The following is a 23,403-nucleotide window of genomic DNA, read 5'->3' as shown; positions in this document are numbered from 1 at the left end:
TTCACACAGGAGATCACATACAAGTCGCATATATTTGGAAATGTGAACGGACATGCAAAAAAATCCGATTTCACAAAAAAAAAAAAATCGGAATTGAGCATTAAGGCCTGCAGTGTGAATGTAGCCTAAGAGCTACTATGAACAAAACCGGGCCCCCGCCATGTTGGAATCCTGGCCTTTTGTCTTTTTGGTTCTAATCTGCATTCCAGACTCAACTGGAACGCTTATTTCTCTGGTTTACCCCACTCCCAGCTCCTGTTTTTGTCATGAAGCTCAGAGACAGGAAGACCCAGAATTCGACCAGACAAAGAGGTTTGAGATAAAGCAGGATTTAATTATTAGATATCGGCAAAACAGTGGTCAAAATCATAATCCAAAAATGATACAAAAATGGCAGTCCAAAAACTCATACCAGGAGAGGGCAAACTTAAATGATCCAGAGGTAGATATAACAGGCAAAAGGAAAAACGTGGAACTTAAACTCACCAGAGGCTTGACATGGAGAGACACTATAGACATGACAAGAACTGACGATGAACTGGCAGGGAAGTGGCAGAGGAGGGAGGCTTAAAAAGGCAGGAGAACAAAGAAGAGAGAGTGAGCCAATTAACCAGAAACAGGTGGATGTAATCAGAGGGGGGAAAGAGGCTGCAGGAGGAAACAAGCTGACAGAAAACACGTGGAAAGGAACAGACACTAGACCAACCCTAGAACATAAATAACCATGAAGAACAAACCTAAGATAGAAGATAAACTAAGACTACACAGAGCACCGAAGGGAGATCAGAACTAAATACAAAGACCGGATAAATTAAAACAGTACAAAAGCTGAAGAATCCAAAACCAGACAGAACAGAAACAAAACCTGAGGTGGAAGACAAGACTAGCTGATCAAATGATAAACATAAACCAAAACAAAACCCAAATCATGACAGTTTTCATCTCCGAGGCAACACAGATCCTGACTGAGTGAGTGGTTTGGTTCACTTCCTGTTTACGGCACAGCTTCTAAACGCCATCGAGCGCTGTGAAGAGCGTTCACAAGCACCGGGTTCAGGCTCTGAGACGTGGCCTTGCTTCACCTGAGCTCCAACTTTCTACACCCCAGGCTCAGTTCACACCTTATTCTGCTTTTGAAAACACTTGGCTGTACGCAGAGTGTGAAGGGATCCGCTGACACAGAGGGAGGGGGGGAGGTTTGCTCCAACACCTTCAGCTCGATGTCTGGAGCTCCGTGGCTCTCGTCTGGACGTTTCTGTGCCAGAGGCCCTCAGGCTGGATGCTTCTAAATGAAGATGTGGGCCTTTCACCGCCAACCTCTGCACGTTTGCTCTGTGGCAGAGGACTCCGTGGGCCCCGCCGTTCATTATTCATGGACCGCTCACGCTGTGCAGCAGGGTGTTTTACCTTTGGTGGCTGTCGGGGTGGAAGCTAATGCGCACCGACAGCCCGACGGGGGCCGGCTGGCTGGCTGGCTGCGCGCGGAGGGAGAGGAGCGCGTCCTGCTGCAGATCTGCACACAGAGAAAGAGGACGAAGGAGATCAATCCGCGTCGGGTCGATCAGAGCTGCAGGGCCTCTGCAGGGTCAGTGTGTCGGGAGGGGAAAGCTTGCTGCCAGGGAGAAACCAAAGTTTTCCAGTTATTTCATGCTAAACGCGCTGAAGGAAGAACCCTGGGTATGTGACGGGTGAGCGTGGATGCAGGTTTGGGGCGCCATCCTGAAAGGAGGTCAGCAGCTCCGCAGAACCAGAAACGGCACGGCGGCCATACTTCCATCAGGGAAAAGGCCAGAGCGGTGAAAGGCGCTCGTTAAATATTTCACATCCTTTCTTTGCCGCCGCTGCAGCGCCTCTCAAAGCGGCTCAAGATCCTCCGTTTCCGCTCAAACATCGACGCCTCTGAGCGTTTTATTTTTTATTTTTTTTCCTTACACTTTGTCCCGCCGTCCATGGATCAGCTGCATCCCTGTGAGCCTGCCAGGAGGAGGCAGGAAGTAAAGTGGGACACGCAGTGTCTTCCTTGGATGATTGATCACGTCACAAGCGTGCAGGGTTAACCTGCCCAGAGCTGCAGGAGAAGACAAACTCTCATGAAAGATTCAGAGGCGGCGGCAGACAGCGCTTTGCACTCCTAACAGGAAGCTCACCAGACCCCAACTCCTGCTGCCTTATTCACATCTTTGTAACAATAGACCTGAATTTAAAATGGATATTTTTGTTTCAGGCTTTTTAGAAAATTTCTGCCAAGCTTGAAGCGATTTCTCTCACAGTCATTGCCGTCATTACCTTTGTTTGCCCTTTTTTGTCCTTCGTCATAGAAGGTCTGCCTGGCTCAGAGCTGCTGTTTCTCTTTCCAGAGCAAATCTGGTGAGAGGGGCTGTTGCTTCCTGTAGAAAGTTCCCCTTGATAAAGGATGAATTTATTTGTTTCCCTGTTCTGGCCTAATTAATTGGTAAAGCTATTATTGGTACAGACTTTGTGTTTTTTGGTATTAATTTACATAGAAGGTACACCTGGCTCCGCACTCTTGAGTTTAGCTGTGTCCCTTTCCTGGGTGAATTCATTGCCTTAGCTGTTGCTGCCCCTAACTTTGTGTACCTTCTTGTTTTTCAGATTGAAAGTATGCCTGACCCAGTGCTTTAGCCGTTGCCTGAGCTATAGCTGCTATTAACTCTTTCCGTTCTTTGTGTTTCCGATTGCTAGAGAGTACACCTGGCTCATTTCCAATGTTTTTAGCCATTTCTCTTTCCAGAGCAAATCTGGAGAGAGGGGCTGTTGCTTCCTGTAGAAAGTTCCCCTTGATAAAGGATGAATTTATTTGTTTCCCTGTTCTGGCCTAATCAATTGACAAAGCTATAATTGGTACAGACTTTGTGTTTTTTGGTATTAATTTACATAGAAAGTACACCTGGCTCCACGCTCTTGAGTTTAGCTGTGTCCCTTTCCTGGGTGAATTCATTGCCTTAGCTGTTGCTGCCCCTAACTTTGTGTACCTTCTTGTTTTTCAGATTGAAAGTATGCCTGACCCAGTGCTTTAGTGGTCACTTGAGCTATAGCTGGTATTAACTCTTTCCGTTCTTTGTGTTTCCGATAGATAGAGAGTACACCTGGCTCATTTCCAATGTTTTTAGCTGTTTCTCTTTCCAGAGCAAATCTGGTGAGAGGGGCTGTTGCTTCCTGTAGAAAGTTCCCCTTGATAAAGGATGAATTTATTTGTTTCCCTGTTCTGGCCTAATCAATTGACAAAGCTATAATTGGTACAGACTTTGTGTTTTTTGGTATTAATTTACATAGAAAGTACACCTGGCTCCGCACTCTTGAGTTTAGCTGTGTCCCTTTCCTGGGTGAATTCATTGCCTTAGCTGTTGCTGCCCCTAACTTAGTGTACCTTCTTGTTTTTAAGATTGAAAGTATGCCTGACCCAGTGCTTTAGCGGTTGTCTGAGCTATAGCTGCTATTAACTCTTTCCGTTCTTTGTGTTTCCGATAGATAGAGAGTACACCTGGCTCATTTCCAATGTTTTTAGCTGTTTCTCTTTCCAGAGCAAATCTGGTGAGAGGGGCTGTTGCTTCCTGTAGAAAGTTCCCCTTGATAAAGGATGAATTTATTTGTTTCCCTGTTCTGGCCTAATCAATTGACAAAGCTATTATTGGTACAGACTTTGTGTTTTTTGGTATTAATTTACATAGAAAGTACACCTGGCTCTGCGCTCTTGAGTTTAGCTGTGTCCCTTTCCTGGGTGAATTCATTGCCTTAGCTGTTGCTGCCCCTAACTTTGTGTACCTTTTTGTTTTTTAGATTGAAAGTATACCTGACCCAGTGCTTTAGCGGTTGTCTGAGCTATAGCTGCTATTAACTCTTTCCGTTCTTTGTGTTTCCGAGAGATAGAGAGTACACCTGGCTCATTGAGGGACTGTTGCTTCCTGTAGAAAGTTCCCCTTGATAAAGGATGAATTTATTTGTTTCCCTGTTCTGGCCTAATCAATTGACAAAGCTATTATTGGTACAGAGTTTGTGTTTTTTGGTATTAGTTTACATAGAAAGTACACCTGGCTCTGCGCTGTTGAGTTTAGCTGTGTCCCTTTCCTGGGTGGATTTATTGCCTTAGCTATTGCTGCCCCTAACTTTGTGTACCTTCTTGTTTTTCAGATTGAAAGTATACCTGACCCAGTGCTTTAGCCGTTGTCTGAGCTATAGCTGCTATTAACTCTTTCCGTTCTTTGTGTTTCCGATAAATAGAGAGTACACCTGGCTCATTTCCAAAGTTTTTAGCTATGTCTCTTTCCAGAACAAATTAATTAAGGGAGCTGTTGCTGCCGTTAACTTTGCATACCATCCACCTCTGCAAAGAAGTATGTAGTTACATTTGCACAAGTAACTTTTTAAACAAAATATAGCAGTAGTTACACTGCCCTGTACTTTTTACTTTTACTCGAGTCATATAATTACTCAAGTATCGCTACTCTTACTTGAGTAAAATATCTGTTTACTCTACCTACTGTGAGTAACTTCATGAATAAAGAACTGAATTGTTTTAACCAAAAATGCACCAGAGATACAAAAACCTGGAGTTTCTCTTAAGGAGATACTTGTTTGTACACAAGCTTTGTTATTTTAATGTAATTTTCTATCGGCTGAGATCATTGAGGCATTTGGAGGTCAGACGAACGTACAGTAAACAGTAGATATTGTTATTGGAAGTACTTTGCACCGTTCTAACATACTGTGTGTACATTAACTGCTGTAAGTATTGGTTGCAGTTAATGTTGAAAAAATGGTTTAGAAAAAGAGTTTCTTCTGCCTAATGTTTTGTAATTATCTTATTCTTGGTATACGTTTTCATTTTTGTCTTTAAAATACCAGAATTTGCACATAACCTTATATTTATGTCTGATTACATTTAAATATTAAATCATCAGCTGTTATGATTAGTTACTCAGTACTTGAGTAGCCTTCTCACTGAATACTTTTATACTCGAGTAATTTCTTGGCTGACTGCTTTTCACTTTCTACAGAAAGTATCTCTGACCCAGTGGTTTCATATCCAGCCCCGTCTCAGTCCTGAAAGAAGACATTTTCCTGCATTTTTAACGGCCCCTTGCTTGTGGTACTATCATTAAATTCCTCTCCATAGAAGGTACTCCAGGGCAGGTTCTCATGTGTTTGTTTGGCATCTCTATTTTTTTTAAACTGAATGAAACTGAAATGAGCGGCTGTGTTCAAGAGAAACATTTAAGTTCTTGGTTTCTATGTTTTTTTTTATCCTCTTAGGCAACTATCGTTGGCAGGAATATTTAAGGCTCTGAGTCTCTCCTGCTACGGGGTCATGTTAGTCCCTGGCTGACTGCCTGAGGAGTCCGTGTGTTTGTTTGCTTTTGGCAGTGTGTGAGTTCACACTTCCATGGGTGCAAAAAGCGAAGGAGAAGAAAGGGCAGAAATGGGTGTTTGCTGGAGCAACAGCGGCTAAAAGCCCCTTCAGGCTGGTGTTTGGAGCACGCATCAACTTCAGTGTTTTCAGACTCTGAGGATTTTTTTTAGCACAGCCGATAAAAACTAAATCTGCAAAAGGGTTGAGGGTTTAAGTTTCAGCGGTTTATTACTAATTGACGGTGTGTCTGTCAACTTACAGCTGTGGGAGAAGATTTATGTTGAAACCAACATGGTTTGTAACAAAATTGATTCTGTGTCAGAAAAGCGAGTTAAAGTCAGCGGAGACAGAAGATGATCTGGTAGAGACAGAATGGATCTGATGAATGGATGGATGTGGATTGATGTGGATAAATGAATGGATGGATGGATGTGGATGATGGATGGATGGATGAATGATGGATGGATGGATGGATGGATCATGGATGGATGGATGGATGGATGAATGATAGATGGATGGATGGATGGATGAATGATGGCTGGATGGCTGGATGATGGATGGATGTGAATGGATGATGGATAAATGATGGATGGATGGATGGATGAATAGATGGATGGACAATGGATGAATGGATGGATGGATGAATGAATGATAGATGGGTGGATGATGGATGAATGATGGATGCCTGGATGATGGATGGATGGATGGATGGATGAATGGATCATGGATGGATGGATGAATGATGGATGAATAGATGGATGGATGGACAATGGATGGATGGATGAATGATGGCTGGATGGCTGGATGATGGATGGATGTGAATGGATGAATGATGGATGGATGGATGGATGAATAGATGGATGGACAATGGATGAATGGATGGATGGATGGATGGATGAATGATAGATGAATAGATGGATGGATGGACAATGGATAGATGGATGAATGATAGATGGATGAATGATGGCTGGATGATGGATGGATGTGAATGGATGATGGATGGATGGATGAATGAATGATAGATGGGTGGATGATGGATGGATGGATGAATGATAGATGGGTGGATGGATGATGGATGGATGTAAATGGATGATGGATGGATGGATGTGGATGGATGGATCACGGATGGATTAATGATGGATGGATGAATGAATGATGGATGGATGGATGGATGAAAGATGGATGGATGGATGATGGATGGATGATGGATGGAAACCTTCTCTGCTGGGATCCAGTTCCACCTGAACTGTTTTGCTGAGTCATCCTTTCAGTTTAAAAGCGTTTTCACACCTGAAGGATTCCCACCTGACAGGTAAGCGGCTCACAGGAGAGGACATTCAGGCGGTGGACTAAACATGAGCGGAGAAGACGACAAAGTCCAAACAAAAGGTCTGTAAAGGTGACAAGACATTGCTGACATGAAGGAGAATAATAAAGAAATCAGAAAACACTCTTTAATATTTCCTTTAGTTATTAAGCCCAACAGAAGATGAGATATTTCACATTTTTCTGTCTTGTTTTCCTAATTTCCTCCACTTTCTGTCCATAAACTACCCTGGGAAATTCCTTTAAAAAGGTGCAGGTGGAGCTCAGCCTGGGCGGGTAGCTACGCTGACACCTGGTGGCCAGGTAAGGAACAACAGGTGCTAAAAAAAACCAGTTGTTTACAAATAGGTGTGATTGCACAAAATCCTTTATTTCCAGCATCTCAGAGAACATTTCCACCACAAAGCTCAGAGAAAAACTGCATATTTCTTCTTTTTTTAAAATTTTTAATTATTATTATTATTATTTTTTACAAAAGTTTGACAAACAGCTATGAGCTTTAGTGAAGAAAAGTCGCAAAACGAATTGGGCTAACACGGACGAAACGGTGTGAGGAAAGTTAGGTTTTCCAACGTCAACAGGCGGACCAAGTGGGTTAGAAAAAACATCAGGAAACACATTTTAACACAGAAAATGCTGCTCTTGTGCCCTTTTTACCGTGAAACACTGAACTCGGCGAGCCGCGGCTCACCGTTATGGCACCATTGTCGTTTCAGCTAAAGTGACAAACTCCCCAAAACATAAAAAAAAAACAAAAAACAGAACTGAGGAACAATATTTCTACGTCATAAAATGCTCTTTTTTTCCCCCTCCTTCAGGAGAACCCTTCAGTGCTGGAGAGAGTTTGTAAGCCCAGTGATATTAAACACCTTTCCATACATTTAACACACACACACACACAGGTACACAACCATACTGTTTCAGTTTCTAAACGTCTGCTTTGCTTAATAATTTGCCTTCACACAGCATCTGATCTCATAAGTGCTCTTAAATAATCCGTTTTTTTTTTTAGGAAAAGTCACAGGAGTATAAAAACAAACGAGGCAAAGCTGTAAATGCATTGATTGTCGCCTGCAGGGTGGACCCAGGAGCACCTTCTGCCTCTTCAATAAAAGCTCTGTGTTTGAGAACATTCAACGCCGCGTCGTCTCACGCCGTCTCACGTCGTCTCACGCCGTCTCACGCCCTCTCACGCCGTCTCACGCCGTCTCACTCCGTCTCGCGCCGTCTCACGCCGTCTCGCGCCCTCTCACGCCGTCTCACGCCGTCTCGCGCCGTCTCACGCTGTCTCACGCCGTCTCACGCCGTCTCACGCCGTCTCACGCCGTTTCCCCCTTTGGTTTCTGAGTGGGAGCTAAATGCTAAGCGCGGTTCCGTCCGAGTAAAGGAGACAGCCGGGTCCGGCGCAGTGGGAGGAAGGAAACGAGGCGGCCGCTGTTCTGAACGCGCGACTCGGAGCGCTGGGCTGTTCACACCTGGCGCCATCGTCCGGGGAAATCGGATCACAGTTCGGTGAGAACGGACTCTTGGTTCCGCCTGTGGACCACTGCGCACTCCGAAATCATCAAATAATCGTACTTAAGTAAAAGTTGTTGCCCTCCCACGAAAGGAATGTGTGGATTTAAGAAACCGTCAAGTAGGGGGATGTGGCAGTATCGAGGATGCTTAGGAACTAGGGCTGGATGAGAATTGAATAACGATATATATCATCGATAGACGTAAATCGATGATAGAAAAAAAAGGGTCAATAAAAAGTTCAATACAACAGTTTTCCTTCTGCATTTTAGCCTATCATGTAGGTTAATTATACAGTCATCACATCCTCCCAACCAATCACAACCAGGGCTTTGAACTGGTTCAAGGAACAGAAACGAAACCGGAAACGTTATTATTTTTTACGTTCTGGAACTGGAACACTTATTTAAAAATAATGGTAACCGTTTAATACCGGTTTTATTTCGTTCCTCAAAGTTTTCGTAGCCTAATAAACTAAAAAAAAAAAAAAAAGTAATTATTTTCCTGCGCACGTTACCATGACGGCTGAGGTTCACTTCCTGTGTGACATCACACATTCGCTGACTGAATGGAGAGAGAGCGGTGTCTCCACCAGAGCTACACATCTTAAATAAGAGGTAAATTTCGATCCATCGTTAAGTAAAACGCTCATTCCAAACACAATATCAAAAGATATATTTGTCAAACGAAAGGAACAAAATTAACCGTTCCGGAAACAGTATTTTTTGTGTTCTAACCGGTTCGGGAACGTCAATTTATTGGTGGAACTCGTAACCGGAAACGTTATAATTCCGTTTCTGTTCGGAACGAAAAAAATCGGTTCAAAGCCCTGGTCACAACGCAGACCCAGGACTACTGCGCCCCTTAAGCCCCGCCCCCTTCACTTGTTCTGAGATGTTTTCTGCCCCCTTTGAAGGAGAAAATTTTCAGGCCCTGCATCCCAACAAAATGGGTAAAAAAAAAATGTTTTAATGCATTAAAGCTGTCGTTCTGAAGATTACCCAGAATGCCTTTTAAAATATATGACATACATATGGGTTCATCTATAATTATAACGACGGTTTCTAACAACTAGAATGTCTCAACATTGCCACACTTTTTTAACTGTACAACATTAACAACAATTTACGTGGCTTTTAGCCCGACTTGTAGCTGCAGCCAACTTTTAACCAGCTACCAACCATCAATTATAGTTTTGTTCTTTCTTAGGAGTTTATTGATAGTATTCATCATGCTACTGTTGGTGGGTGCAGCAGCAAAAAAAGGGCAATGCTGGGTTTTTTGTCCACCAAAAAAAAAAAAAAAAAGGCACGGCCGTTCTTGCAATACCTTCGCGCTCCTTAAGGGGGCACACCCCATCGTTTGAGAAGCGCTCGGCATGCGGACTCACCTAAGCTCAATTTATTTAGCTTTTCCTCTAAACAAGACCCAGACGGCTAAAAAGCTGGTGCTCCTACAGCGCAGTGAGATCAGACTTTGGTTTTTGGAGCGGCTAATGGCTCATGTCCTCCTAACGCTCTGATGGTAACCCAGTGGGTGTCTGGACTGAGGCAGAGCAGAGACACCAGATTTCTGGTCATCCTGGTCCACTCCTGGGTTGCTAAAGCAGCTCATCCTCGGTGCCTCCAGGCTATAAAGTCGCCGTTTTACCACTTTAAAGCCACATTCCTGAAACTTTCCACATGGAAAGGTACAGATTCTCTGATCTTTTTGTCACATCAGTAAATGTTGGAGTAGATCTGCACCCCCTAGAGGGTGGGATGCATTTATCCACATTCAGCTCTGATGTAAGCAGCCCCTCCGGAGTCAAATGGGGGCCCAGACATCACCAGGTGTGAACAGCCTCCTTGTCGCGTACCGAATGTTTTGATGCCTTCAGATCAACCTGGGTGTAAAACGCTGACGTATGGAGACTCCTGCCTGCCGCTGTAGGCTTGGTCAGAGTCTCCAGCTGGAACCGCTGTTAAAGTAGCACCACGGTGTGACACAGAAACACCTCAGTCGAATGTGCAAGTCATGGTGGAAAAATAAAAAAAACAGAAAGAAAAGACGCCCTGTTTTAGTTCCAGAGCTGCATAAAACGATTATCTGCCTCCAATCCGGCTCCTAAAACTAATTCAATCTAACCAGAACATATTTCACACTGCCTTTAATTATTAAACATAGAACAAGCCGTCCTGCAGGGCTATATCCAGGCGTTCCAGCGGCCTAGTCAAAGTCCAGGCCTCATCCTGGTTAATGCTGTGCGGAGACCCAAGAACTCCGGCAACGTAGCCTACAGTTAAAAGCTTTTTTTTTTTTTTTTCCATGACTGAACAGAACCTGTACGTTAGGCTTATAAGTGCTTTCTGTTATAGATTTAAAACCCCCCAAATGGAAACAAACACACTGCAAAAAGGGAACTAAAAGTAAGTAAAAAATATTCTTGAAATTAGTATATTTTTCCTTGATTTGAGGAACTAAATAAGACTATTTGTCAATAGAATAGGTTTTTTTTAACTTAAAATGGGAACAATTCGTCTTTAAAATAAGATAATTGGATATCCTGCACTTGAAATAAGACGATGGAGATATATTTTTCCAATTTTTAGTGCAAAAATCTTACTCCATTGGCAAATAGTCTTATTTAGCTGCTCAAATCAAGGAAAAATACACTGATTTCAAGAAAATTTCACTTACTTTTAGTTCGCTTTTTGCAGTGCAGGTATTTACAGTTAGGTCCTGTTTCCTGCCGAGGGTGTGAGTGCGTCCGCTCGGCTGACGTTTGTTTCCGGGACAAGGCATTAACTGGAGCTGCCTCCTCCAGTCAGGAAACAACGACGACGAAATGCTTTTCGACTATTTACCAACGGACACCGTCCTTCTCCAAACGCAGCGCCTGGCTCTCACTGCTCCTCCATTCCCGTCTGTTTAAATCTCTTTATGATAAAACCAAGGAGAAGAATGAAATGTTATTTTCTAGATTTCTGTGCACGCATTTAAACCGACCAACCCCCCCGCCAACATGCACTACAAAAAGGGAACAAAAAGTAAGTAAAATTGTCTTGAAATGCCAGCAGAATGAGATTTTTGGACTTAAAAATAGGAACAATCGTCTCCATCATCTCGTTTCAAGTGTAATATGTTTAGTTATCTTATCTTAGGGGTAAACATGCTCACTCCACTGGCAGAAATACACTAATTTCAAGACAGTTTTACTTACCTTGAGTTCCCTTTTTGCAGGGAACATAATGCCATTTTAGCACTGCAAAAAGGGAACTCAAGGTAAGTCAAATTTTCTTGAAATTAGTATATTTTCCCTTGATTTGAGCAGGTAAATAAGATTATTTGCCAATGGATTGAGTATTTTTACCCCTAAAATAAGATAATTAGACATCCTGCACTTGAAATAAGATGATTTAGATCAGGGGTGTCAAACTCATTTTGGTTTAGGGGCCGCATTCAGCTTAATCTGATCTCAAGAGGGCCACACGAGTTAACTCATTGCAAGATTAAATAGAACTAATAAATGTGGACTTGTTGTTGATTTTTATATTAAGTTAATTTCACTTTTACACAATATATTATGAATAACCTCAGCGTTTTTAAGAAAAGTATGTGCAATTTCAACAATACTTTTACTCAGTTAAACATTTACTTGTGCATTATGCATAAGAACTGATTACAGTGATTGTACAATGTTGAAAAACATTTATTCACATTTTTTGGAACTTAAAAACACTGTCCTGCATGACAAAATACATCAAACAGATAAAAATTAAGAAATGATTTGAATTTTTCCACACCTGAAGCTCAGTGCTACCATCTGCTAATTAAAACACAGCGCCCCTCGTGGACAATATAGGAACTGCATATTTTCAATTAAATGAAGTACATGTTTTTTTTCAATAATTGTTTTATCATTCTCTTCCTTTTATCTTGTCCACTTGTGAAAGTCAAATCTGATGAGCTCTTTGTGGCATCTTATTGCCACATTGCCAGACAGGACACTGAAGAAAAAAACATACACATATATATATATATACATATATATATACATACATATACATATATATATATATAATACATATATATAGTATACAGATACATAGATAGATAGATAGATAGATATATATATACATACATATACATATATATAGATATATATAGATAGATATATATATATATATAGATATATATATACATACATACATACATACATACATATATATATATATATATATATATAGATATATATATATATATATATATATATCTCTCTATATATATCTCTATATATATATATATATATCTATATATATATATTATATCTATATATATATATATATATATATATATATATATATATATATATATATATATTTTTTTTTTTTTTTTTTTAATAATGATAATGTATTTAGCCACAGGGCCGGACTAAATTGTTCGGCGGGCCGGATCCGGCCCGCGGGCCGTATGTTTGACACCCCTGATTTAGATGAATTGTTCTTATTTTAAGTGCAAAAATCTTATTCCATTGGCAAATAGTCTTACTTAGCTGCTCAAATCAAGGATAAATACACAAATTTCAAGTAAATGTTACTTACTTTGAGTTCCCTTTTCGCAGTGAGGATAAGACAGAACTTTTATCTCCTGCTAGATATACTTTCAGTTAAAATACTGCAGCTGTGGTCCAGTTTCCTTCAAATATCCTCTGATAAGACTCTAAAGATGCTTCAGTTTATCTGCTGTCCGAGGGTGCGTGAAACGCTCGTCTAAAGCTTCTGGTTTGGGAGATTTCAATGCAGAACGTGCCGACACTACAAACTGTTTAAATGAATCCTGAAAGGTGGAGGAGAAGCAGCAGCAACAAGGAGAGACGACCTCACGCGATGGAGACAGCTTCGTTGTTCTCTCTCCCTGCCAAAGCAGCTTTAGGTCCAGACGTCAGGACGATTGTCGGGATCTGATCCAAACTTCCTGGTTGCTTCTGAACATAACGACCCTGGTCCTCGTGTCCCACCTCTGCGCCGCTTCGTCCCGTCAGTGGAGGAATCCAGATTTCTGGGGGTCCTGCAGGTTGGAGACGGCATCAGGGCGGGAGGCCGTGATGTCGCGCGCCGGCACGCCGTTTCTTCCAGGGATTAGACACGTCCTGACGTACCCTCCGTTGGCGGAGCCGAGGAGGACGCCGTTCTCCACCTGGAAACAAACCATACGGGGCGTCAGAAAGTTTTAATTCGCCCCGTTCCGTCTCAAAGGACCCGCGCCGTGTCGGCTTCCTTCGCCTGCACTGCAAAAAGGGAACTAAAAGTAAGTAAAATCTTCTTAAAATATGTATATTTTTCCTTGATTTGAGCAGCTAAATAAGACCATTTGCCAATGGAATGAGATTTTCTACCCCTAAAATAAGATAATTAGACATCCTGCACTTCATATAAGATGATGGAGATGAATTGTTCTCATTTTAAGTGCAAAAAATCTTATTCCAATGGCAAAAAGTCTGATTTACCAGCTCAATTCAATGAAAAATACACAAATTTCAAGAGGATTTTACCTACTTTTAGTTCCATTTTTTGCAGTGTGATCTTAGGGAGCGAACAAAAAAACAAAAAAGGGGAATGTAAAGAGTTAAAAGAGTTAAAAACAAAACGGAAAGGTCTGTAATGGTGATTCACGCAAACAATTATAGGAAAAAACCCAAAAGGTGTCGGACGCTGGACATCAGAAGGCTCGAAACGGGCCCCATCTGCTGGGCGTCAAGAGATCCTCAAACCTCACACTGCAAAAACTGAACTAAAAATAAACAAGATTTTCTTAAAATCAGTGTGTTTGTCCTTAATTTGAGCAGGTAAATAAGACTATCTGCCAATGGAATAAGATTTTTGCACTTAAAATAGGAACAACTCATCTTATTTCCAGTGCATTATATCTAATTATCTTATTTTAGGGGTCAAAATACTCATTCCATTGGCAGATCATCTTATTTCCCTGCTCAAATCAACGACAAATACACACATTTCAAGAAATTTTCACTTATTTTTAGTTCCCCTTTTTGCAGTAGCTGGACGTTGTGGGACAATTTAAGACATGGTGTTCACCGGCTCGTGGAAAACCAGGACGCTTACTACCTGCGGGGGAGAGGGGAGAGAAATCCAAACGTTTTAAAGTCTCTCCTTTCTCCATATCACCTAAAACAACAGCTTGGCTGCATCGACGGATTGACACAATAAGACATTACAGACCACACTGCAAAAACAGAACTAAAAGTAAGGGACATTTTCTTGAAATTAGTATATTTTTGCTTAATTTGAGCAGATAAATAACACTACCTGCCAATGGAATAAGATTCCTGCACTTAATATAGGAACAACTCATCTCCATCATCTTATTTCAAGTGCAGGATATCTTATAATCTTATTTTAGGGGTAAAAATACTAATTCCATTGGCAAATAGTCTCATCTATTTGCTCAAATCAAGGAAAAATACACTAATTTAAAGAAAATTTTACTTACTTTTGGTTCCCCTTTTCACTGCAAAAACGGAACTAAAAATAAGTAAAATTTTCTTAAAATTTGTGTATTTGTCCTTGATTTGAGCAGGTAAAAAAGATTATCTGCCAATGGAATAAGATTTTTGCAATTAAAATAGGAACAATTCATCTCCATTGTCTCATTTCAAGTGCAGGATAACTAATTATGTTATTTTAGAGATGAATTGTTCCTATTTTAAGTGCAAAAATCTTATTCCATTGGCAAATAGTCTTATTTACCTGCTCAAATCAAGGAAAAATACACTCATTTCAAGGAAATTTTACTTATTTTTAGTTCCATTTTTGCAGTGCAGCCACACATGTTCCTTAGTATTAAAAACGCCCAGACCTCCTCCTCCTTTTAGGGATCCAACCATCTTCCCATCAGTCGCTGCAGCTAAAGCTTTAAAGCAGCATTGTTGAAGCCACGGTGCACGCTGTGGAGAAGGCATGTATATAATGCATGCACCTACCCGTGCTGCGAGCCGTGTCTCTCTGCACGTCCACCCCCCCTCCCCCGCCGCCGATCTGTGTTTGCAGCATTAGGTAATGACGACAGATAAATTGTAGGTCAGCGGCGCTCATGCCTGACCGGCCCGCATGCCTGTATTTTTCTTTCAGCGACAGCCAGTGACCCTGAAGAATAACAGAGGAGGCTGAATGGGACGGGGATGGAGGGATGCCTGCTGGGCTCGGCCGTCTCCGGCGGCTCGTCCCGGCTTTGCTCTACTCATTATTGTACGCTTTCACTGCCGCGTCGCTGTCCTGTCCTCGCTCATAATTCACTCCCGTCTTTATCCGGATCTGGCAGTTTGTTTGTTCTGTTCAAACGCCGCTGTCACGCTCGGAGACGCACAACGCAGTGAACGACAACAAGAAGGCCCTTCTGATCCTGGGCGGTCTGTAGAAGTGAAACATCACGAGTTCCTCTAAATGACGCCGGATTCATGGTTTCTCCCTGCCGTTTGTGTGTTTGCAGCTGAGCTAACAATGACAACCTGCGGTTTTAAACCCTTCACTGCAAAAAGGGAACTAAAAGTAAGTGCAATTTTCTTGAAATTAGTGTATTTTTCTTTGATTTGAGCAGGTAAATAAGACTATTTGCCAATGGAATAAGATTTTTTGCACTTAAAACAAGAACAGTTCATCTCCATCATCTTATTTCAAGTGCAGGATGTCTAATTATCTTATTTTAGAGGTAAAAATACTCTTCCTATTGGCATATAATCTTATGTATCTGCTCAAATCAAGGACAAATACACTAATTTAAAGAACATTTTTAGTTCAGTTTTTGCAGTGCACTCAGAGCTTTTTTTCTCCATTGTGAAATAGTCTTATTTAGCTGTTCAAATCAAAGAAAAATATATTAATTTTAAGAAAATTGCACTTACTTTTAGTTCCCTGTTTGCAGTGTTGAATGAGGCAGAAGTGAAGGTTGGGATCTTATTGCTTTTTAATCAGAACCCTTTTGAAGTCAAGCTGCTTTCCTCTTTGTACTTGAGTTGTGCTTTTAGGCTGTAGGAGGATTTTCACAGCATCCAAACTTTAGACTGCCACAGAGTCTCGATGATAACCCTAACTCTAAATATTAATGATTGTAACTTGCTCTTGACAAGGGTTTTAAAAAGGCGTGTGTCTCTACAGGGAGGCATCAATAACTTCTGTCTTAGTATTACTGGATCTTCAGAGCTGCAAAAGCTTTTATTCATGGACTACTTTAACTCATTAGCTACACATTCCCTCTAGAAGGACATTTCTTAAATACATGCAATGTTCCTCTATGTCGATGACACACTGCTTTATAGTTCTGTGAAGCTGCATAACCACAATCCCTTACAGTCAACACTGCAAAAATAGAACTCTAAATAAGAAATTATTTCTTGAAATGAGAGAATTTTTCCTTAATTTGAGCAGGTAAATAAGATGATTTGCCAATGGAATAAGATTTTTGAACTTAAAATAGGAACAACTCATCTCCATTATCTTATTTCAAGTGAAGTATATCTAATTATCTTATTTTAGGGGTAAAAATACTAATTCCATTGGCAAATAATCTTATTTACCTGCTCAAATCAAGGACAAATTCTCTCATTTCAAGAATATTTTACTTATTTCTAGTTCTCTTTTTGCAGTGAATGAGCAAGTGTGTTCCCTTGTTAGGAACCTCTACTCTAATTCAGAAAAGACACGATTCATTGTTTCTGGTTCCTTAAATCATATTAACAATTTAAATCTTACTATGCAGACCAGGACAATTTTGGGGTCTTTTGGCAATAATTAATCTAAACCAACAAAAATCAAACGTGGGGTTTCTTAAATATTGATTCTTGGGCAAACATTATTTAAAATCTACCTGCAAGCTATAGCTCAGAGAACAGAGTATTACAACATATTTGAACATATGCTGATGATACTCAACCCTACAGGACTGTCTCAGAAAATTAGAATATTGTGATAAAGTTCTTTATTTTTTGTAATGCAATTAAAAAACATGAAATGTCATACATTCTGGATTCATTACAAATCAACTGAAATATCGCAAGCCCCCTTTTATTGTTTTAATATCGCTGATTATGGCTTACAGCTGAAGAAAACTCAAAAATGAGATGATTCAAATGATTAGTTGAATAGCCTACTAGTATACTTTTTCACGATATTCTAATATTTTGAGATAGGATATTTGGGTTTCTTAAGCTGTAAGCCATAATCAGCGATATTAAAACAATAAAAGGCTTGCGATATTTCAGTTGATTTGTAATGAATCCAGAATGTATGACATTTCATGTTTTTTAATTGCATTACAGAAAATAAAGAACTTTATCACAATATTCTAATTTTCTGAGACAGTCCTGTATATTTCTGTGTCATCGAATTACCACTGCAATTTACACTCACTGTTTAAATGTGTCCTTAATATCGGTGGTTTGCTGGGCCAGAATTTGCTCTAGTTTGAAGCAGAAAGAAACAAAAGTCATTGGTTATGGACCCAATAATGTTGACAAGATTAGAGATCCACACTACCCTGGACCCAGCGAGGCTAAAAACCAGAGAACATACCAGAAACCAAGGTGTGTTGAGATCAACTTTACCAACCAGAAAAAGACAATTACTAAAACACCTTGAAAAATCTAATTAATTAATTAATCAATTTTCAATTTGAGCAAAAATAGATTAAATATGGAGTTCCTCAAGGTTTCATTCTTGGGACACTTTCATTCAACTTTCATATGTTTCCCCAAGCTCAGTTTATAAATTATTACAATATTTCTTATTAAACATATATTGATGATACTCAGCTTTATATTTCAGTGTCACAACAATCCCCTACCGTCACTAAGTTTTATCTATAGTATCACAGAGGCTAAAAGCTACAGAGCATGCTAGAAACATAAGAGAAGTTAGGGACCCACATTTTAACACCTGCAATCAAAATCTTTGCCTACTACAGTATTAAAAATAATGCAGGAACAAAGAGATTCATGTTAAAATAGGACTCAGAAAACATTTCTGTTATCAGTAGATTGGAGTAGTGTAATGGTGCGTTTACACGGTTCTGTTACAAAATCAATTAGATAGCTGGAGCTCATCTAAAATGCTAAAAAGTCCTGACCAACACTAGATAAATATCCCAACAATCCTTTAGAATAAGGATGTTGGTCAGGTTCAACTCATGCAAGCTCCTTTGGTCACTCAGTGTCCCCAAGACCAGAACCAAACCAGAGGAGGTAGAATTATGTTCACTGCAAAAACGGATCTAAAAATAAGTAAAATGTTCTTAAAGTTAGTGTATTTATCCTTGATTTGAGCAGGTAAATGATATTATCTGCCAATGGGATGAGTATTTTGACCACTAAAAGAAGATAATTAGACACCCTGCACTTGAAATAAGATGATGGAGATGAGTTGTTCCTATTTTAAATGCAAAAATCTTATTCCATTGGCAGATCATCTTATTTACCTGCTCAAATCAAAGAAAAATACACCAATTTTAAGAAAATTGTGCTTATTTTTAGTTCAATTTTTGCAGTGTTTAGGAACCAGGACCAAAAATAACATCTCTATATTTTTAGGCCCAATGCCCATATACGACATTTATCTCGATATGTTTTTCTTCCAATAAGCAATTTTAAAAAGGCATCTCTGGATCAAAGCTTGATCCCAAATGTCTCACAGCCACATTTTTTTTTAACAAACAGCCAGTAGATAAATATGAGAAACGGCTTAAAAATAACCTACTGCAATACATAAAAGCACAATTCTCACACAACACGGACCATCTTGTTAAAAAACGATAAAATCTCATATCATATCTCGATATACAGCCCAGCCCTAGCAGGAAGTCAGTGCTGCACTGCAAAAACGGAACTAAAAATAAGTCAAATGTTCTTAAAATTTGTGTATTTGTCCTTGATTTGAGCAGGTAAATAAGATGATTTGCCAATGGAATTCGATTTTTGCACTTAAAATAGGAACAATTCATCTCAAACATCTTATTTCAAGTGCAGGATATCTAATTATCTTATTTTAGGGGTCAAAATACTCATTCCATTGGCAGATAATGTTAATTACCTGCTCAAATCAAGGACAAATGCACTAATTTTAAGAACATTTTACCTATTTTTAGATCCATTTTTGCAGTGTGCTTTTAATCAGGACTGAAAGCTTTACTGTTAGCAGCAATAACCCTGTGTAGCGATGGTGCTGCACAGAGAGACAGTCCTGCCCAATGAACCGAGAATCCTGCAGGGCAGCACTGGACCCAATCAGAAAAGTCAGATTTGGGTAAATCTCGCAGAAGTCAAGATTATTCACCAAATGTACATAATGCGCCTCCAATTGAGAAGCCAGCACAAAACAAAGTGGAGCTTCCCCTTAAATATGCAGCCCCCTGAATTTAAACTGACTCAGTGATGCCGGCCAGTCTCTCTCTCATCGCATTTACACGACATGTCCACTCGCATCACGGCAGTTTACTCTGGGCTCCCCGGAGCGGACTTGAAAATCAAATAATCTATTCACTGCAAAAACGGAATTTAAAATAAGTTATATTTTCTTAAAATGAGTGTATCTGTCCTTGATTTGAGCAGGTAAATAAGACTATTTGCCAATGGAATAAGATTTTTGCACTTAAAACAGGAACAATTCATCTCCATCATCTTATTTCAAGTGCAGAATGTCTAATTATCTTATTTTAGGGGTCAAAATACTCATTCCATTGGCAGATAGTCTTATTTAGCTGCTCAAATCAAGGATAAATGCACTAATTTCAAGAAAATTTTACTTATTTTTAGTTCCCTTTTTGCAGTGAATGAGTTAGAAGTTGTTTACACTGAAAAAAGGGAACCAAAAGTAAGTACAAATTTCTTGAAATTAGTGTATTTTTCCTTGATTTAAGCAGGTAAATACGACTATTTGCCAATGGAATAAGATGTTTTGCACTAAAAACAGGAACAATTAAGCTCCATTATCTTATTTCAGGAGCAAGGTATTTAATTTACCTATTTTATGGGTAAATATACTCATTCCATTGGCAAACAGAGTTATTCAAGTGTTCAAATCAAGGTAAAATACACTAATTTCAAGAAAATGTTACTTTTAGTTCTTTTTGCAGTGTAAAAACTCAATCCTGCAGCTGATGGAGCAACAATGAAAGCCCCTCTCTGACCTCTACCCCCCCAGCGGCCCACCTGCTTCCTCTCTGGTTTCCCCGGAGCGGACCTGAAAATCAAATGATCTATTCCAAGCGGTGAAGACGGCAGAGTGAAGAAGACGAGGCTCGGCTTCATGGACCGAGCAACGTGACGGACGGATACACTGCAAAAATAGAACTCAAAATAAGAAATTATTTCTTGAAATTAGATAATTTTTCCTTGATTTGTGCAGGTAAATAAGATTATTTGCCAGTGGAATAAGATTTCTACACTTAAAATAGGCACAGTTCATCTCCATCATCTTATTTCAAGTAAGGTATATCTAATTATCTTATTTTAGGGGTAAAAAATACTAATTCCATTGGCAAAAAATCTTATTTACCTGCTCAAATCAAGGACAAATACATTGATTTCAAGAAAATTTTACTTATTTTTAGTTCTCTTTTTGCAGTGTAGTTGTGACCTCTAAACAATGCTGTGAAAAACATTGGTATCTTTCCATTTTGTATTCCCCCATTCTTACACATTTAAATAAAATTTAAATGTCAGGCTTTCCCAGATTCTGTACCTTTAAACCCTTAAGTATCAACTAAAAATGCATTAGCTAAATCCTGAAGTAATGAAATGAACGGAGGAGCTAAACTGACAGCTAGCGTCTCCTCTTGGCGTCTCACCTTCCCGTCTGCGGCGGCGTTGAACGCGCTGCAGCTGAAGCCTGGCGGGCCGACAAGCTGCGGCGCTCCGTGGGGCAAACGGGACGCTGGGAGGTGATTCTGCGGACCCGGATGCACGGGCGTTGGTGGCGCGGTCGTCTCGCCGTTCAGCAGCGTGGCGCACGCACCTAAAGCGTTGGACATGCTGTAATCCGGGAGGCTCACCTCTAGGGGTAAAGGGGCGTTCTGGTCGGGAAAGTAAGATCCGTTCTGGAAGCCCGAGGTGCTGTCAGCGTTCCACGGCGCCCCCTGATGGCGGTCCACCCAGAGACTGTTGGGCAAACCGGCCGGACCGCCGGCTTGAACCGCCGCAGGGTGGGAGGCGGACTGGATGTGCTGCTGCATCTGCTGCGACAGCTGGACGACGGGTTGCCGGAAGGTTGGGGGGTCCGGAGGGGCTGCGGGCGTCAAGAGGGGGTGCTGGGGGTCCGACGACGCGGCGCCGCCCTCCAGATTGTCTTGGACGTAGGCGAGGATCTCGTCGTTGGTGAGAAGGTCGCTGAGGGTGGGGACGTAGCGGTCGTCCAGCTCCACCTGCATCATCCGCTCGTCCAGCAGCAGCAGCTCCAGGTCGTCGGCGTTCAGCCCCAGACTCTCCAGAGCGCTGAAGAGCTCGCTGTTGGAGCAGGCCTCCCCTCCGTCCAGCGACAGAGAGTCCAGCGTCGACAGGAGGGGATCAAAACCGTCCCCGTTGCACGTCCCCGCCTCCAGCTCGGAGACGACGCTCCAGCCGACGTCCGGCTCAGCGGGCCGACCGCCGTGGTAGAACGTCCGGGACTCGGCGTTCGGCTGGCAGACGTAAACGGACTCGTCCTGACTCATCAGCGCCCCCAGCAGGGAGTTTGGGTTCAGCTCATCCGAGGAGCGCTTGTCCGCCTTGCCCTTCTTGGACTTGCCGGCGCGGGCTTTGGCGTGGGCGGAGTCAGGGAAGCCGTGCAGCGGGTGGCTGGTCTGGTACAGGAGGGCCTCCCCGGTGGCAAAGGTGAAGGGGAGGTGCATGGACCTCTTCCTCAGGTGTTCCCCTCCTTCCTCCTCCCTGTGGACGAAGAGACAGACACATAAGCGAACGGAAAAAAAAAAAAAAAACAGAACAGAAGAGAATCCCAAAGAAGCACTAACGCCAAAGGCCTCTGGGTGGCGATGATGTAGTCCGGCTTCCCGTTCTTGTAGACGAGTCGGGCGTTGGCCTGGACCCATTTCCATCGGTTGTCTTTGGTGAGCAGCCGGAAGACGGTCAGCCCGCTCTCGCCCGTCTTTATCACTAGGAACCACATCAGAGAACATGTTGGAGGTCAGCGGCGTGCACAGATAGACCCTGGGTGCCGCCCTTTCTCTTCTGTACAAAAAAGTGCCCTAATTTATTTTTTATTTGATCTTTTACGATGTAAAGCACGTGGCGAGGTCACTTAAAAGCCCATTTTATCAGTGCACCACATTTTCTGTAAATCTGCCTCTGCTCTCCTCTCCCCCGCTGTGTATAAGGGTCCTGGTGGAGGCCCGTCTAACCTTCCAGGTAACAAACAAGAGCAACTTTTTCCAGCACCTCATGTAAAATCCAGACAATTATCTGTACATTTTAACACATTTTTAAAAATGAAGTGCGTGTAACTCTTAACTTAAGTCTAGGGAAGCAGGTGAAAATTCAGTGGTGTGATTATTATTTATTTTTTTTGTTTTTACACGCTGCATGCCTCTTTAATCATGGGATCTGTGACCGCTTGTTCAGCCAGCTGTGCCGGTACAGCTGGGTCTGGATGTACACATTTGCTCAACCGCAGGTGAAAGGATGCAGCGGGGGGTAAGGGGGGGGGGGGGCTTAATCGTTTCAGAAACTAACCAGCAGCAGATGTCCCGATAGTGAGAGGAGACCTGGATTCAGCCGCAGCGACCGCTGGGCCAGATGTATCCACATTTTAGCGCTGCAGTCGGACCTCTTCGCTCTTTTGATGGAGCCGATTGGATGATTGTCTTATAAAGGTTGGAATGGGCTGCAGGGATCAGGGTTAAAGAGCTAGCCTGGTTTATGTGGGGAGGGGGGGGGGGTACCGCAGGGTTTAGTGCTGGGGCTGAGGGTTACTCCTGATTTTATGTATCTTTAAGTTAAAACTCACTCTGCTGAGTTCTCCTACTGCTCTCCAATCTGCATTGTTTGTTGTTATTCCAACTTTTAACGTTTTGTTCTCTGTCATTTTTCTCTTCATAGAAGGTACACCGGGTCTGGTGTTCTGTTAGCTGTGGCATCATCAGGGGAGGCAGATCATCCTCTATTACCATATAACATAGAAAGTACTCCTGGGTCAATGTGAGCTTCTGTGCTTTCT

The 23,403-nt window shown here is 41.5% G+C and overlaps 1 protein-coding gene across 1 annotated transcript in view; it reads right to left on the bottom strand.

Moving 5' to 3' along the window:
- Window positions 1-12,746: 12,746 nt before the first annotated feature.
- The window catches only part of LOC105917026 (aryl hydrocarbon receptor), a 37,848-nt gene continuing 27,191 nt past the window's right edge, over window positions 12,747-23,403 (bottom strand). Inside the window, exons 9-11 of the mRNA XM_012851691.3 lie at window positions 22,202-22,343; window positions 21,044-22,118; window positions 12,747-13,387 (exon numbers count right to left, since the gene is read on the bottom strand). Of these exons, the coding sequence (XP_012707145.2) occupies window positions 13,229-13,387; window positions 21,044-22,118; window positions 22,202-22,343 (1,376 nt within the window). The 3' untranslated portion in view covers window positions 12,747-13,228. The remainder of the gene's footprint in view (window positions 13,388-21,043; window positions 22,119-22,201; window positions 22,344-23,403) is intronic.

Source organism: Fundulus heteroclitus, chromosome 24 (assembly GCF_011125445.2).
Source record: "Fundulus heteroclitus isolate FHET01 chromosome 24, MU-UCD_Fhet_4.1, whole genome shotgun sequence".
Taxonomy (NCBI): Eukaryota; Metazoa; Chordata; class Actinopteri; order Cyprinodontiformes; family Fundulidae; genus Fundulus; species Fundulus heteroclitus.
Note: the sequence above shows the minus strand (reverse complement) of the source record. Positions and strands in the feature narration are given on the sequence as shown.